Source organism: Peromyscus maniculatus, chromosome 2, assembly GCF_049852395.1.
Source record: "Peromyscus maniculatus bairdii isolate BWxNUB_F1_BW_parent chromosome 2, HU_Pman_BW_mat_3.1, whole genome shotgun sequence".
NCBI classification, from domain to species: domain Eukaryota; kingdom Metazoa; phylum Chordata; class Mammalia; order Rodentia; family Cricetidae; genus Peromyscus; species Peromyscus maniculatus.
In genome coordinates this window covers 95,740,929-95,757,273 of record NC_134853.1, presented here as the reverse complement: position 1 = coordinate 95,757,273, position 16,345 = coordinate 95,740,929, and the positions used below count along the sequence as shown (strand labels likewise).

The 16,345-nt window shown below is 37.8% G+C and overlaps 1 protein-coding gene across 5 annotated transcripts in view; it reads right to left on the bottom strand.

Moving 5' to 3' along the window:
• The window catches only part of Kdm4c (lysine demethylase 4C), a 209,741-nt gene that overhangs the window by 18,838 nt on the left and 174,558 nt on the right, over positions 1–16,345 (bottom strand). For 4 of the 5 annotated variants that reach the window (XM_006981402.4, XM_076564391.1, XM_076564390.1 and 1 more), the window contains 2 exons: positions 13,425–13,610; positions 3,790–3,960 (listed from right to left, as the gene is read on the bottom strand). In XM_006981402.4, coding sequence (XP_006981464.1) covers positions 3,790–3,960; positions 13,425–13,610 — 357 coding nt within the window. Of the gene's footprint in view, positions 1–3,789; positions 3,961–5,664; positions 5,816–13,424; positions 13,611–16,345 lie in introns of all 5 variants that reach the window. The other variant, XR_013049167.1, reaches the window with a different exon arrangement.

Sequence of the window (16,345 nt, the reverse complement as noted above, 5' to 3'; positions counted from 1 at the left end):
AAAATACAAAAGGAACATTTCAAAATTATTTTATGAAGCCAGTTTTAATCTGATAACAAAACCAGACAAAGAGCCAAGAAAAAATACTATAGGATGATATCTCTGATGAACATGGGATACAATATTCTTCACAATTTTGCAACTAAAATCAATAACACGTCAAAACAATCATCCACCATGACCAAGTTGGCAGGCAAGAATGTTCAGAAGCTATAAGCCTCAAATGTTGCTTGGGAATAAGTTCATCAAACAAAGCACTTTGATATAACTATCCAAAGGGAGGATAAAAACAACACATCTGATAAAAGCATTCACAGTATCATTCAGCTATTAAAAACAATGACATCAGGAAATGTGAAGGCAAATGGATGGAACTAGAAAAAAAAATCATCCAAGGCAACCTAGACCCAGAAAGATAAACATGGTATGTACTCACTCACAAGTGGATCTTAGCTGTAAAGTAAGGGATAACCTTGCTACAATCCATAGCCCCAGAGAGGCTAGGTAACAAGGAGAGTCCAAAGGTGGACAGGTAGATTTTCCCAGGAAGGGAAGATAGTGATGGGAACATAAAGGATCAGGTTGGGGAGTGGATGGAGGGGGGAAGAGTAATGAAAGAGATGGTCTTGATGGGGGATAGCATTAGGGGTCAGGTAGAAGCCTGATGCAAGGAAGACTCCCAAGAGTCTATAGCAATGACCCTAGCTGAGACTCCTAGCAATGGTAGATGGATGGCCTGAATTGGCCATCTCCTGTGATCAGATTGGTGACTACCCCAACTGTCATTGAGGAGTCTTTATCCAGTGACTGGAAGAAACAGATGCAGAGATCCATAGCCAAGAACTGGGCCAAGCTTAGGGAATCCTGTTGAAGACAGGGAGGAGGGATTTCATGAGCTGGGGGGTGGGGGTGGAGGGTGAGGATAGGTGGGTGGGGTGTCAAGGTCATCACAAAGGAACCCACAAAAACAACTAAACCTGGGCTCATAGGAGCTCACAGACTCTGGACTGACAAGTTATGGAGCCTGTATGGGATGTGCCTAGGGCCTCTACATATGTGTGACAGTTGTGTAGCTTGGTCTACTTGTCAGACTCCTAGCAGGGGGAGCAAGGCCTGTTTCAGACACTTTGGCTGGCTTTTGAGAACCTGTTCCTCATGCTAGGTTGCCTCGCCCAGCCTAAATGCAGGGAGAGATCCATGTTCCTACCTCAACTTGATATGCCATGCTTTGTTGACCCCTATGGGCGGCCTGCCCCTTTCTGAACAGGCAAAGGAGGAGTGGATTAGAGGAGGGGCAGAAAGGAGGTGAAAGAGGGAATGGGAGAGGAGGGAGCTGAAACTGGATGTAAAATAAATGAGAAAAAAATCTAATAAAAAAAAGAAAGAAAGAAAAATAGAACCATAGAGATTTAGTTAGAAAACTACATTTGGTGGAAAGGGCAAAAAGTGAATCTGGCAGGATGTAAAAGTCCCACAGGGCAACTACCGGAGAAGGAAGCCAGTAAGTGCAGAGCCACAATGAATGGCTGAAACAGCAGTAGATTCAGGTGCAGCTGCTGTGCTGCAGATAAAAAACACTTTTGTTTCCACTCATGTCACCCTTTAAAAAAATATTTTAAATTCCATTATATTTACCTAATTTGTGTGAATGAGTGTGTACACATGTGTGTCAGCTTATTGGTGGCAGGGGAGCAAGTGCATGCCATGGTGTGAATTTTTAAGTCAGAAGACAACTTGCAGGAGCTGGTATCCTCCTTCCATCACACAGGTCCAGGGAGCTTGAACTTAGTTCATCAGGCTTGGCAGCAAGTGCCTTTACTGTCTGGGACATATTCCCTAGCCCAGTTAACAATACAGGGATGTAAGCATAACAAAGCTGACTGAATAAATGTTTCTTCACCTCCAGAAAGATCCAAATTCTGGACATATTCATGAGCAATCTCATAAGGTTATATTTAATTTATAATCATACAAAATGTGTGAAAATAATAACTATTAAGTCTAAGAAGCTTCTTTCCAAGCACAAATTGAAGCAACATATCCATAGAGAATCAGGACAAGCAGAAATGATACATGCAAGATTATGACTTGGGCCCCAAAATGAAATGCCCAGGAGAAGGAATAACAGAAGCACTGTCAGATTGACTAGCCTCTTCTCTGGGAACTGATCTCTGCATAAAGCCCCCTCTTTTTGTGAATTCCAAAACACGCTCAGTCATTAAACTGTACTTATGCACCAGCTTTTCTGAATGAGCCTGAGAGTTACACCCTCTTTGCTAGATGTGAGATTTGCCGAGGATGGAATATAAACAATAAGTTTCATGACTTATAGACCCATGAACTCTGCCTGTGGGAAAACAGGCTGATGATCAAAGAAAGCAATTATGTCCCTACACTCGAGGTTAGGTCTAAGTTCCTTGGTCATGTAGTTTACAAAATTAATCACAGGTTTCACTACGCACCTTGAAAAAACAAAGTTGTGAAAGGAAATTAAATGACCTTGTGTGTAAAGAAAGAAAAATAGATGATTAGCTAGACCACTTGTTTAAGGTTTTGTACAGTAGAAATAGGCTAGGAATCTGCTACATTGAAACAGCAAACAGCTGCCTGCCAGGACAAAAGGAACTGGTTGAAATATACGTGGCTTGCTTAAAAATTTGTTAATCAGTAATAAAAGAAAAATTGCTTTGGGGTAAAGATGTTATAGTGGGGAGATTAATACAAAAGAAAATGTGTAACTACTTGTGAGTTTCTAAGGAAAACACGCAAAGTGATCATAATGTGATTTCCTCTTGTGTAAAGATTAATTTGTTTTTGGAATATATGTGACTTGTGGTTATAAGATACTATTTTCTTGCGTAGAAACTGTTGTCTGAGGTGGTATAAAAGGGATAAGAAAAAAATAGAAAAAGAGAAAAATAAAAGGAAGAAGAATTAAGCTTTGCCCCCTAAGACTCTTGTGTGTGTTTAATATTCACCAACTCCACATCTCTTCAGTTTCTTTGACATGCTGAAGCTGGATTCAGGACACGGTGGTTCACATTGGAATCCCAGTATTTGGGTTTTTTTTTTTGTTTTTGTTTTTTCGAAACAGGGTTTCTCCATGTAGTTTTGCTGCCTGTCCTGGATCTCACTGTGTAGACCAGGCTGGCCTTGAACTCACAGAGATCCGCCTGCCTCTGCCTCCCGAGAGCTCAGATTAAAGGCACGTGCCACCACTATCCGACGGAATCCCAGTATTTGTAAGGGTGAGTAAGGCAGGAGGATCATTCCCAGTTAGATAACACCCAGGACCACATAGTAACTTCTAGGCCAGCGTGAGCTATATAAAAAGGCTGTATCTCCCAACCTCACCATCAAAGTCAGAAAAGGATTTAGAGATGACTAGGCCCAGGAAGGCTGTTGTCTGGTAAGTGGGACTGATACCCTGTGTAAGCTCCATAGAAAATGGCCACTTTGCCCTGTGACATGTGAGAAAGTTCAGAAAGAAGGTACTCATCAGACCAAATGTCAGAAACTGGACTGCCTTGCCTTCTTACAACTCAAACAAATAAATTCCTCTTCTTTACAAATAACCTAGTCTTGGATATTTTTCTGTAGTAGCACACAAGAACAGTACAGAGTGTATCTTATGTTCCTTGACTACATAAAATTTCTCAAAAGAACTGGAAAAAAAATCTGTTCATCTGTATACTACAAAGGATAACTAACGTCAAAATTATCAACAGTAATAGACAATCGGTTGTAAACATTTCTGAGGGATCAGGCACTCAGAAAAAATCCACTTACCACAATATCCTCAGGAAATGTGTCTCTGCTGAAGGAGCCATCATCAAACATGACCTCGTAGAAGGTTTGAGATGTCACATCTATCACTCTACAGCTGTAGTACCTAGTGTTCCGATGCTTTGTGATGACTGTCTGACCCACAGAGATGGCTTTCTCACAGGTTTTGGACTTCTGTAAGATAGAGAAAAAAGAAATTTGATAGAAATGAAAAAAGAACAGAAAATAAAAAGTATTTATTTGGGAAACAACCTTGTACCTCAATCCTCTAAGGCTTTCTTAAGCTACTTTAAATCCATGTATATCATGGTGTTTATCATCTGAATACTTCAATGTTTATTTTCTAAGAATGAGATATTCCTTTATAGAATCACAGCTCCAGACAGTAATCAACTTCAAGAGGTGCAACACTAACATAACACTTTAATCTGACACCTGGACTAAACTAGGTCAAACTGATCTCATAATGAATGACCTTGGTAGTTTCCTATTCCCTTCTCTGAAACTCTGAAGAAGTGAATCCATTCTCCAATTCAGTTCTGTTTATCTGCCACATTGTTTTAGGCTCATTTAACCTCAATTCTATAGGCCTTCTTTGTTTTGTTTTGTTATGTTAGTGATACTGTAGAAAGATAAATTTCTCTTGCTTTTTAATAGATGATCTATGTGATATTTCCCCATGATTATACAGTCTCACCCAGAATCCTATATTCTTTCTCATATTTCATTTTTTTTTTCCTGAAACAGGATTTCTCCATGTAGTTTTGCTGCCTGTCCTGGATCTCGCTGTGTAGAACAGGCTGCCCTCGAACTCAGAGATCCGACTGGCTCTGCCCGAGTGCTGGGATTAAAGGCGTGTGCCACCACTGCCCAGCATATGATATTTCATCTTAAGACACATAATTTTTGCATGTGTCTCAATGTTACTTTAGATCCTAAACCAAAGTGTGACCCAATTTCTCTACTTACTTACAATACTTTGAGTGTAAACCAGGCTGTGGCCTAGCTTGCTTTGATAAAAGGCTATCTTAGTTAGAAGTAATAATATATTAATTCAAAGCACTATGTTCAAGAAACCTTGGGCACTATTGTTTTATTCTGTCCCCTGGAGTTCTGCTCTGCTCCAGCTAAGGTGAAGCTTGTTACAGCTGTGCTCCACTCTGGCAAAAAACGTCACACCGCACAACAAACCTCACTTGAGATTATTGGGAAGAAAAACTCCAGGAGGGTGGCTGCCTCTGTGGTTAGAAGCAGCAGCAAACTGAACAGGGTACAGAGTTTATTTAGGGTTTCTTGGGGGGGGGGGGTGTCGGTAGGCTTGGATTGGTGGTTTTTTGTGGGTCAAATTCAGAGATTGGTAGGATTTTTGCTCAGAGACCCTGACACATGAACAAACACAAGTTTGGATTCCAGAAAATGAGTGACATCGATAATAATTAGGAGCCTAGACACCAACAGAACTCAGTAACTGACACAGGTCCATAAGGCAGCCCAGCATGAAATAGAAGAACCATTCAGTTAATATTGTTTAAACAGATGACCTATAGGGATTTTAACTATTTACTACTATAATTACTACTCTGTAGTTTCCATTGATTATGGAAACACAAAATAGAAGAGTCCTTAAAATTTTCTCAAATCTTTAAACAACAAATTCATGTATAATTAACCAAAATGTTTTAAAACAGCAGACACAAAATTACTTAGCGAGAAAAGACCATCCTCAACATTTTCTCTTTTGCTCCATAAATCTAATATAGGAGGGATGTGAAAGGGTGAACACTTTATAAAGTAGAATGATATACTCTATATAAAGTAGAAGATAATCTATATGCATCTCTTTGTTTAGGGCACATGTGACAGAACACAGAAAAATACCTTATGTTGTTTTAATAGTCATCTTTGATTCCCAATACAGTTTTTCGTTTTTCTTTTTCAGTAAAATATATATTTTATTCTCAGGTTTGTGGCTGCACAAAAAACAGCCTCACCAAGGTTTTGGTAGTCATGACTTCACCTGCTCTTCACTCTACAGGGCAATACCAACAGCAAGATCCAGTTGTTAAATATACACAATGAAGACACCTTATAAATGGTTATGTTTTAGTCTTCATAAAGGCTCATACTTACATATTAAATAGGCTATGTAATTTACCCTCAAATATTATTCTTTCCAATCAAGGTTTGTACAAAGGTCAGAACAGTTAACACTAAAAAAAAAAAAAAAAAAAAAAGTTCTGGAGGGAAGAAGTAGTTACAACAAGGGACAATTCCAGAATGGACACTTTCTTATCATTTGGCACAATAATTTGGGTTCACTTCCTGAAGTAGGGCCAATTGAAAACTGATGAAATCATTGGTAGAATTAATATGGTTTAAATGTGAAATATGCCCCTATGGCCTCCTGTGTGTAAACATGTGGTCCTTAGCTGGTTGGCAGCACAATATTGGGAGATTATTGAAACTTTAGGAGGTAGGCCTTCTGGTGGAAATGGATCGCAGGGCTCAGAAGGGGAAGTGGACATGAACTCTCATGCCTAACCAAGAAGCTAGTTCCAACTGACAACCATTTAAAACAACAAAAACAAACCAATCAACAATCCTCCTCCTCTTTTATTCTCCACTGGAGTCCCAATTAGTATATACCACACTTAAGGGCAGGCTTCATTACCAGCAATAGATGAACAACACAAAATGAACTCACTGGTATTTTGTAGATTTTCTTTTTGTCTCATGTTGCTTTGATTGGAAAATTTTGATCTAACTGGTCATTTGCTTGTATATTATGGCTTCTTATGGGTTTTGTTCTTGTGTGTCTGTGTGTACATGCTTGTATGTGTTTTGTTTTCTAAAGAGAGAGAAAAAAGGTGTGGAGTTGGATAAATAGGGAAGTTGGGAAGATCTGGGAGAGGATGAGGGAAGGAAAACTGTGACCAGAATATACTGTATGAAAAAACCCTATTTTCAGTAAAAAGAATACTTGCTACATAAGCTTTCTGTGATGAGTGCACATGAACTATGTCTGAACAATATTATGTAATTATGTAATAAATGTACAACATTATGTAATATATTATTATAAAAATAACAATTAATTATTATTTCTTTTACAATCCTTACCTATGTTGACATCCCATCAAGATAGGATCAAAAAATAATTGTTCTATAAAGATACATTGCCCTGTGAGACACAGTAACAGAGCATAAACTCAGTAAATTTTCTTGGATTTCAAGAGAAATGGCTAATGGAATAGTAAAATGAAAATCAATTGAAATTGTCCTACTTTTCATTTAACAGTTTAGTGCAGAATATCTGTAGCACATCTTAATGGTAACAATCTAAAAAATTTTTCAAGTCCATTTTTAATCAAGTAAACCAATTATGCACCTGTCAGTCTTCCAGGTGTTAACTTGTACAGAATAGGAACAATCCAGTGAGGAAAACCATAGAATGGGAGAGAATCTTTGCGAGGTATACATCTGAGAGAGGATTAATATCCAGAATAAATAAGGACTCAAAAAAAAAAAAAAAAAGAAGCAAAATCCACAAATGAATCAATTGAAAAATGTGCTATGGGTCTGAACAGAGTTCTTAAAAGAAGAAATAAAAATGGTTCAGAAATATTTCAAGAAATATATCTATCATCCTCAGCAGACATGCAAATTAAAACAACTTTGTAAATTCATTAACAACTGACAATCAAGGCTGGAGAGAATGTGAGAAAAGGGGAATTCTCATTTACCATTAGTGGAAATGCAAACTGGTGAGTCCACTCTGTAAATCAGTGTGAACAATGATCAAAAAGCTCAAAATAAATCCACTATATGACCCAAAAATACTGCTCCTTGGCTTAAAGGAGTTGCCATCATAAAGTACAGACACTTACTTAGCCACATTAATGCTGATCTAGTCAAAATCGTTAGGAAATCAGAACAACCTACATGTTCTTCAACTGATGAATAGATAAGGATAATATGGGATATATAGATAACGAAATAGTTTTTAGCTATAAAAAAGCTGAAATAATGAAATTTTCAAGTAAATGAGTGGACCTAAAATATTGAGTATAGTAACCCATATCCAGAAACACAAACATTTTCTCTTTCATTAGTGGTTCCTCGCTCCAAATACTCAGATGTGAGTATATAACCTGGAATGACTACAGAAATCATGAAAGTAAAAGGTAGTGTGTATGTGTGTTTCGGGGGGACTTGAGAGGAAAATAGCAGAATACAGATGATATAAAGGTGAAAGAAGGAGGGCTTTGATGAGGAGTGAGGAAGGAGAAGGGTCAAATAACACTAAGGATGTTTAAAAACAAGACTTAAACCCAAATTACATACTACATGTAAATAATATAAATAGAAATAATCATCTCAAAAAAGTTACCCCACTGGGGCTGACAATTTCCCTCACAGGAATGACAGAGTATCTAACAAAAACTAATACCAGGCATGAGAGTACAACTTCATTTGGAGTTGTCCAATAGGATCACTGGTCAGGGTAGTACAAGTGATTGTCTAAGCAATATAGCCTATTACTGTTGGCCTTGATTACATCTTAAAGCTGAAGACAAAATAAACTTAGGATGCAGAACTTGGAAGATTTGAGCTGGATCTGACCTGAAAACATCTTTCCTGCAATCAATCTTTTATAGTATCAGAAGGTGCTATGCAAACTTCGAGAGAATCAAGCAATAGACCTACCCAGCTGTGATGCCTCTGAACCACCTCAATGACTAGCAATGGCAAGATATCCCTAACGGTACAATAGTGGCACTCAAATATTTGTGATAACAAACAGTTCTCCAACTTAACTTATGAACTGTTCACAGAAAGGAAATCATGCCTGTTTCTGGAAACCTAGCCAATGACCTGGGGCTAGTGAGGTCATGGATTGTAGAGGAAAAGCTGCTATCCCCACATTAGTAAACCAATATAATTCCTAACTGCATTAGAAACTTTATACCCACAGATAAATGTAGCTCTTCCTCTTAATTAAATAAACTTCTACTAGCAACAAATGGAGACCATTATAAGTAGTCAAAATGCAGACATCAACTGATCATGGAATACAAAGCTCCAATTAGTATACTTAAAATATAACTCCTGCACCTCATCGAAGATTAGGGAAGAGGGGAATGGAAATATTGTAATAGCCTGAGGACCAAGAAATCTGCTATGAGATTGTATCTCCTAGATGTGACAGTTTCATGATACTGGAACTATGTGACTGCCTAAATAAGACCTTAAGGAAGTTCAACATCAACAGAGATGCTAATGTGGAAGAAGGAAAATCTATTGTGGAAGAGGAAAATCCCTCAGGTGCCCACCCATAGACAAAGAATTACAGGTATCAATGACCTCTGAGTAAGGGAAAATTAATCTTCCCCAGCAACGAGACCCTAATTGGTTATTAAATACCAAGTGGTCAGTCCTGAAATCATACACTACAGGTAATACTAAATGGACTTGGCATATTGTGTACACACACACACACACACACACACACACACACACACACACACACACACAAATAAAGAGATAAATGTTATTAAATTTGAGAGGGAGGGATTAGAGAGGTAGATAGGAATAGTTTGCAAGAGAAAGGAAAGGAAGGGAAGTGATAAATTATATTTTAATTAAAATTAAAATAACATTTAAAAATCATTAACATTTTATTACTTGGACATATTCAATTTCTTATTAGCAATTACAAACTTTGGACCTACTGGGTAATTTTAGAAGATTTTGTAAAAGGGCATTGCATAATCAGGATATGTGAATATTTATTTAGCTTATCTATGACAACAGATATGAACCTTAAAACAGACTTGCTTTGTTCATCAGTTTTTTTTTTTGTGGTGCTTTAATAGTGAATATGTGGCCTAAGCCAGTTCTTTGTCTCATGTAGCCCAGAGTAGCCAAAGGCTAGACACCACTGTTCTTGAATATGTGAGAGGAAATAGAAATAGAAGATCTGGTGCTTTGAATGAGAATAACCACTATAGGCTCATGTCTGAATGCTTGGTCCCCAGTTAGTAAAACTGTTTTGCAAGGAGTAGGGTGTTTGTTGGAGAAGGTGTGTCACTGAAGGTGGGCTTTGAGGTTTCCAAAGCCAACACCATGACCAGTCTCTATCTCTGTTTCTCTGCCCCTCTCTCTCTCCCTCTGCCTTTTGCCTATGGATCAGATGTAAGCTCTCAGTTACTGCCCTAACACCATGCCTGCTTGCATGCTACCATGATTTTACCATGGTAACCATGGGCTAACATGCTTTTATAAGTCCCCTTGGTTATGGTATCTCTTCACAGCAATAGAACACTAAGACAGAAGTTGGTACCAGAGACTGGGTTATTGCCATGGCAGGCCTGAACATGCTGTTTGTCAGAGAAAAATATGCCTCTGAAACTATAAGCAAGGCCCCAATTAAATGCTTTCTTTTATAAGTTCCCTTGATCACAGTGTCTCTTCACAGCAATAGAATAGTAACTAAGACATACACCAAACTCAATAGTTTATGATACTAAACACACAGAATTTGTTTTAAGATTATTCTTTTAAATATATAAAACAAATACTGGGGGAAACTGATAAATAAAAGCAGAAACCTTCTATGAATGAAAATGGAGATCCCATTGACATAGAAGTAGGTTTATACTTTATTTCCCCTAAATTGTACAGGCTTTGTTATAGAAAACAACCAGTTCAGGAGCCAGGCATAATTTTATTTTATGGTTTTCATGGCTATGATTTAGCCCATTAATCTCAAAGAGTCAAGGCATGGATGAGAACACAGACAAATTACAGTTTTTGCTTTAAGATGCATGTCCTTTACCATTCATAATCATCATCATCTGATCATCAAAAAGTTGGTTGAATATGAACATTGTTGTATTTGAAAAGGAAAAATTATGTACTTCAGGAGAGGCAATTGCTGTGGGATATTTGATTGCACTGTGAAACTCCAAGATTATCTATGTTAATGAAATTAACCTTGGATTGGGGTGGAGGCAGTGACTAATTGACAAGAATTAGCCATAGAGAGTACAACTGACCCAGGGAGAAGGACAGAGAGACATAGAGGAAGGAGTAGGGAGGGGTTTTTTGGGCCTGGGACCAGTGGAAAGATGCTCTCTTGCTGGGTCTCTGGCCAAAAAGGAAGGTTAGCTGGTTGCTTCTTGGTATCTCTGTTTTAGCAGGTTTTCATCCCGACATCTAACCCCTAAGTCTTTATTGGTAAAAAGAACTTAGATAAAAACAACAGGCCACAACAAGCCATTATAATGTTTTTAACAGAAGTTACCAACAGATTCCACAGTTATTTTCCTACCGCTGTGACAATGCATCACAATCAAGGCAAATTATGAAAGAAAGCATTTAATTTGGGGGCTCATGGTTCCAGAGGGTTAGAGTCTATGATCACCATGGCGAGGATTATGGCAACAGGCAAGCAGAAGGTGCTGGAGTGACAGGGTGATGGAGTGATAGCTGAAAGCTCATGTTTGATCCACCAGAATGAGGTAGGGATAGCATAGGCTTTCTGAAACTTCAACCTCAAAGCCCACACCCAGTGGTACACCTTCAAAAAGCCACCAACTGGAGATCAAGCATTCAAGTATATGAGCCTCTGGGGGTTATTCTCATTCAAAACACCACAATAATTCTAGTTAGCTTCCAAATTTTGAAGTCTAATTGAATAATGGATAAGTAAAAGATACCAAAACTAACTTTCAAAAACTTGTAGTTACCCATAGAGGGCCAGAGGCAATTACAAACCTTACACTGTTTTTATTTTGCTTCAAAAGGAAATAGCCATATATACTATTAAGCTATAATATTCTCCTTATCAAATATACCATACATAAGTGGATCTGTAGGACAGTAGTTTCCACATCTCCTCAAAAGTCTTATGTTTTCTTTTTCATCATCTTATGAAAAATGGTTAGCAACTTAGGCTTGACTAAGTGACACACTATAGTCAGGAAGAGGCAGATTCTCAATAGAATCACCTGTAACCATAAAACACTATAGTACAAAAGTGTGGTATATGGTCCCAAGAAAAACTTCAGATATATACTGCTAGCTTTATTTAAGTTTGGAGTTAAGGATTCAAAAAATACTACAGAATATAAGGTGAAGAGTCACCTGCCATTTTATGACTACATCCTGCTTGTACATGGAACTGAACCTCTTTGAACTTAGTTTTGTTATTAAGACAGGAAAAATAATATTCATATTATTCATAAAAGATTGTAGTACCAGCAATAGTAAAAGTAAAAGGAATTTTAGTATGCAACTTTCATTTTTTCAGAGGTATCAGTTTTTACTGGCAGATTCTAAGCATGAACACTAATCACTGTGGCTCTAGAGGTCAGAACCTTATTATGACCCAAAATATATATAGGATAATTTAATGAGGTAATATTATTGGCTGTAAATGGCAAAGAGCCACAGCAATGAAATATATTATTACTAATCCCTTAGTTTGTTAATGTTTGCTACTGAAAATGATCTTTTTGGCTAATGGACATCAACTAAAGATGTCCATACTAAGGAAAAGTCATCAATGCAACCTATGCAACCTGTAACCTGAAACTATGGAAAATAACTTTAAAATAGACAGTTTGTAATGTTTGTACATTTGGACATTCTCACACATCTAGATTCCCAAGCCACAAATGTCAAATATCTCTCAAGACACTAGTAGAAATTGATGTGATCATTACAAAACGCTGGAAGGTTGTTGTATGAGAAAGATGAGAAACGGCTCATAAAAAGTTAATAAAAGGTGCATAAGATGAAGATATATTGTTTACAGATATGGAGCTATCAAATAATAGAAGACAGTCTTTTTTTTTTTTTTTTTTAAAGAGTAGAGGAGAAAAATAGTATTAGAGACAGGACAAGCATGTTAGGATGCAAATTGCTATACTGTCATAATCTTTTTAAGTTTTTAAGTCAAGGGAATGATTTCATTAACCAAGGAGAGGATAACTAAACTATAGTTAAATTCATGTTATCTAGGCACAAATTCTATTTACTCAGAGAAAGTTCAGTCTTAAATAAAACAAACAAATGTGTTGGTGCAAATTGCTGGCTATACCTTTCTTTTCTATAAGATTGACCTTCCAGGGCCTCCGTGTTGGTCTTCACTTATCCCATCTTAGGTAGTAAGGATCAAAAAAATAGTACCTGGCCCTCTTCCCATTCCCTGTACAACATTGCCGCTATTTGTTTCTTCCAGAAAAGATTAAATAAATGTGTAGTTTCATAGAGAATGCATCACACATTTTAGGTGGTACTTTTCACACACTCTACTTCAATCGAACCTCTGACACATGAACTGCACAATCCATATACAACTCTTCACATACCCTGTACACAGATCCAAAACTAGAAAAGATATAAAGAGCTTGACTCATTCATTTGTTCAGTCACTCAACTTACATATTGTGTTTAGTGCACACTAGAAACTGAAGGGTTCTGTGCAATTAAGTGTAAATAATAGCTCTCAATTTCTAGTCTCAAGTACATTATAGTCTAGACATGTCAACACTAACAAGGTATTCTAGACCTATGAAGGGTCCAGGAAAGAATTCAGATAAAGTGTCAGCAATTGGGAGAGCAGGTCTTACCACATTTGAGTTGACTCTATGTCTGAAGCATGTGATGTTTACCACATAAGGCCAGTCATCAGGCTCCATGAGTACCCCAGCCGCATGGGCACATGTGACATGGAATGAAGCTGGGCATCGACCATAGGAACACTGGATGCAGGCTCCAGAAACCTTCTTAACCCGGTGTCTGCAGAAGATGCATTTCTGAAGGGTTAAAACAGAGAATAACACCCATTCATCAGAGAATAATAGTTATTAGATGAATAACACATTACATCAAGTTCTGACTCCAGGGGCCTTACCAGCAAGAACATCTGTAGCAAAACAATCTTTTCACTTTAAAAGTAATACACTTGCCGGGCGGTGGTGGCGCACGCCTTTAATCCCAGCACTCGGGAGGCAGAGGCAGGCGGATCTCTGTGAGTTCGAGGCCAGCCTGGTCTACCAAGTGAGCTCCAGGAGAGGCGCAAAGCTACACAGAGAGACCCTGTCTCGAAAAACCAAAAAAAAAAAAAAAAAAAAAAAAAGTAATACACTTCCACAGTCATACTCCACCAGACATATTCTGAATTACTTCTTGTGGTCAGAAAAATCAAATTCTTTTTCACATGCTTCTCCTCAAACAGACCTCAGAACAAAGCCCTGAGTAATCTTGTATGCCTGCAAGGGGGTTTCTGGACATAGCAGGCTTTGTGTACACCTAAGTTAGAACCCAGGTGCAGATATTCTTACATTAGATGAGAATATTGAAAATATCCAAACATCATATATATGGGAGAAATTTTCCATTTACAAGTAAATGGAAAGCAATAAATGGTTCAGTGTGGAAACTAGAACTCAAGTATTTAATAATCTAAATCTGAATGCTTGCTTCTTGACGGAGACAAAAATGCCTCCCAAAGTGGGAAAAGTGAAAATTATCCCGAAATAGTATGTTTTTATTGAACATTTACAGCTGAGAATGGCTGGGGAAGAATGAAAACAAACAAATAATAATAACTACCATAATCTAAAAACTAAGTTTCACAGAAAGGCCTTAAACATTATCAGAACATTTGTTATGAGAGATAGAGAAAAATCAAATATTAGACTTATGTATGGTTACTGGAGGGTTAGAAGAAAAAAAATGGTTGTGGATCAGCATAGGGCCAAGAACAGAATGATCCCAAAGCTCAATCTTTAATTCCCAAACACAAAAAGATTTACAACTTGGTTAAATGTTGGTGCAATGGCTCTCTTTTTACAGGTCCTCTTTTCTTCGTGGGATAAAATAGGCTCTTAAAGTATTAAAGCCATGTGGGCACTTATCACAGTCATGTAAGAATCAATGTGTACTGAACTTGTAAATCCTTTTTGTCCTTACCTCTGATTACTGACAATCTTAAAGAGCGTTCCTTAATCTTACTCTGCTCTCTTGCTACCTATCTACAGTAACTGTCACAGCCTCTACTCATGCTGTCTTGCCCACAATAGAAATGCTGTTCTGACTGGTCTTTTATTTCATTCCATTTTAGTTCAGCTTCCCATGGCTGCCAGGTTTACCTTTATACAATATAAATACTATGTTGCACTCCTCAATGACATCTGGTTATCTTTAAGTTCTTTCAGGAAAGGGGTTGGGGGGGGCAACATGACATGGAAGTTTGCAAAAATCTCTCCGTCATCCATGAGAGCAGTCTTAGTTTTCACTGGTCTCCACAAGGGCACTACTAGATTCCAGGCATGAAGTATAACCTGGTTTCCCCTTATACTCAGGTTCAATGTACAATCACACATTTTATACTAGAGACTGAAGATGTGGCCTGTTTAAAAACATAAACATTCATACAGACATGAAGAGAGAAAGGAAGAAGAGGAAAGCAGAAGAAAAGAGGAACAGGGATAAGGGAATGGGGAGAGAAAGTATACTATAGAACAAAAACAAAGTCTATACAATCTCAAAGCATTACTTTATACCTTATCTTGGTATTTTTAAAAATCATTGGACTCTGTTTTGAAACAGCATGAAAGGAAAAGAAACTATTAGAAAGCCATGGAAATTCTGATCAGAACACTGGCTTCAGGAACCTGATATTAGGAAGGGGTTAAGGTTTGGGTGTCTTTTCCTTACTCACTGCTCTTTGGTGACAGAGGTCAACAGAGGATTTATATCTTCCTTTAAACAAAGCTATCAGCTCAAGAGTGGGAAGTCAACCCGTGTCTTCAGGCAAGCTAACAGTCATGTTTGTTTGTTTGTTTGAAACAGCATCATACTAAGTTGCCCAGGCTGGCTTGGAACTTGTTCTGTATCCCAGGGAGGCCTTGAAATTGTGACTCTCCTGCTTCATTCTCAATGCCAGTGGTTTGGATTACAGAACTCTGCCACCAGGTTTGGCTCCATAAAGTCTTAAATGGCAGTACAATGCTCCTTCCACAGGAAAAAAAGGGGACTTAAGAATAATAAGCACTTACGAGAGAGGAAACTTCAGAAAGACAAGCCCATTATTGAAGATCATTGTTTAAGGTATCAGTGATGCTTGGGAAGGGATGAAAAGGCAGTATCTGTGCAACAACTAATAAAGGAAACTCAAGAAGTCAAATGACGCATCTGAGAGAAGCTCCCCTATGGATGCTTTAAAGTAAGGTCACCAAAGTGCTGACTTCCAGAAACTAATTCAAGTGAAAAAAGCTGACACTGATGACAAGCGATTGTCCCCTTAAGTTACTCTTTATTTTTTTTCCAGGGAGGAAACATAGGACTGCTCTGTGTTTGTTGAATTAAACAAAATCCTTCAAATAGATTTTAGTCAAGTTTCACGTTCTGCTTCATGTATGTTTCAATATATACATGATCAAAAAGACATTGGAGCTATGAATAAGAGCAACCTGGAGATCTTCTCTAAACAGATTGCTGACCTCTCTAAGATTCTGTATATCTGCATTTATATTTTATGACATAT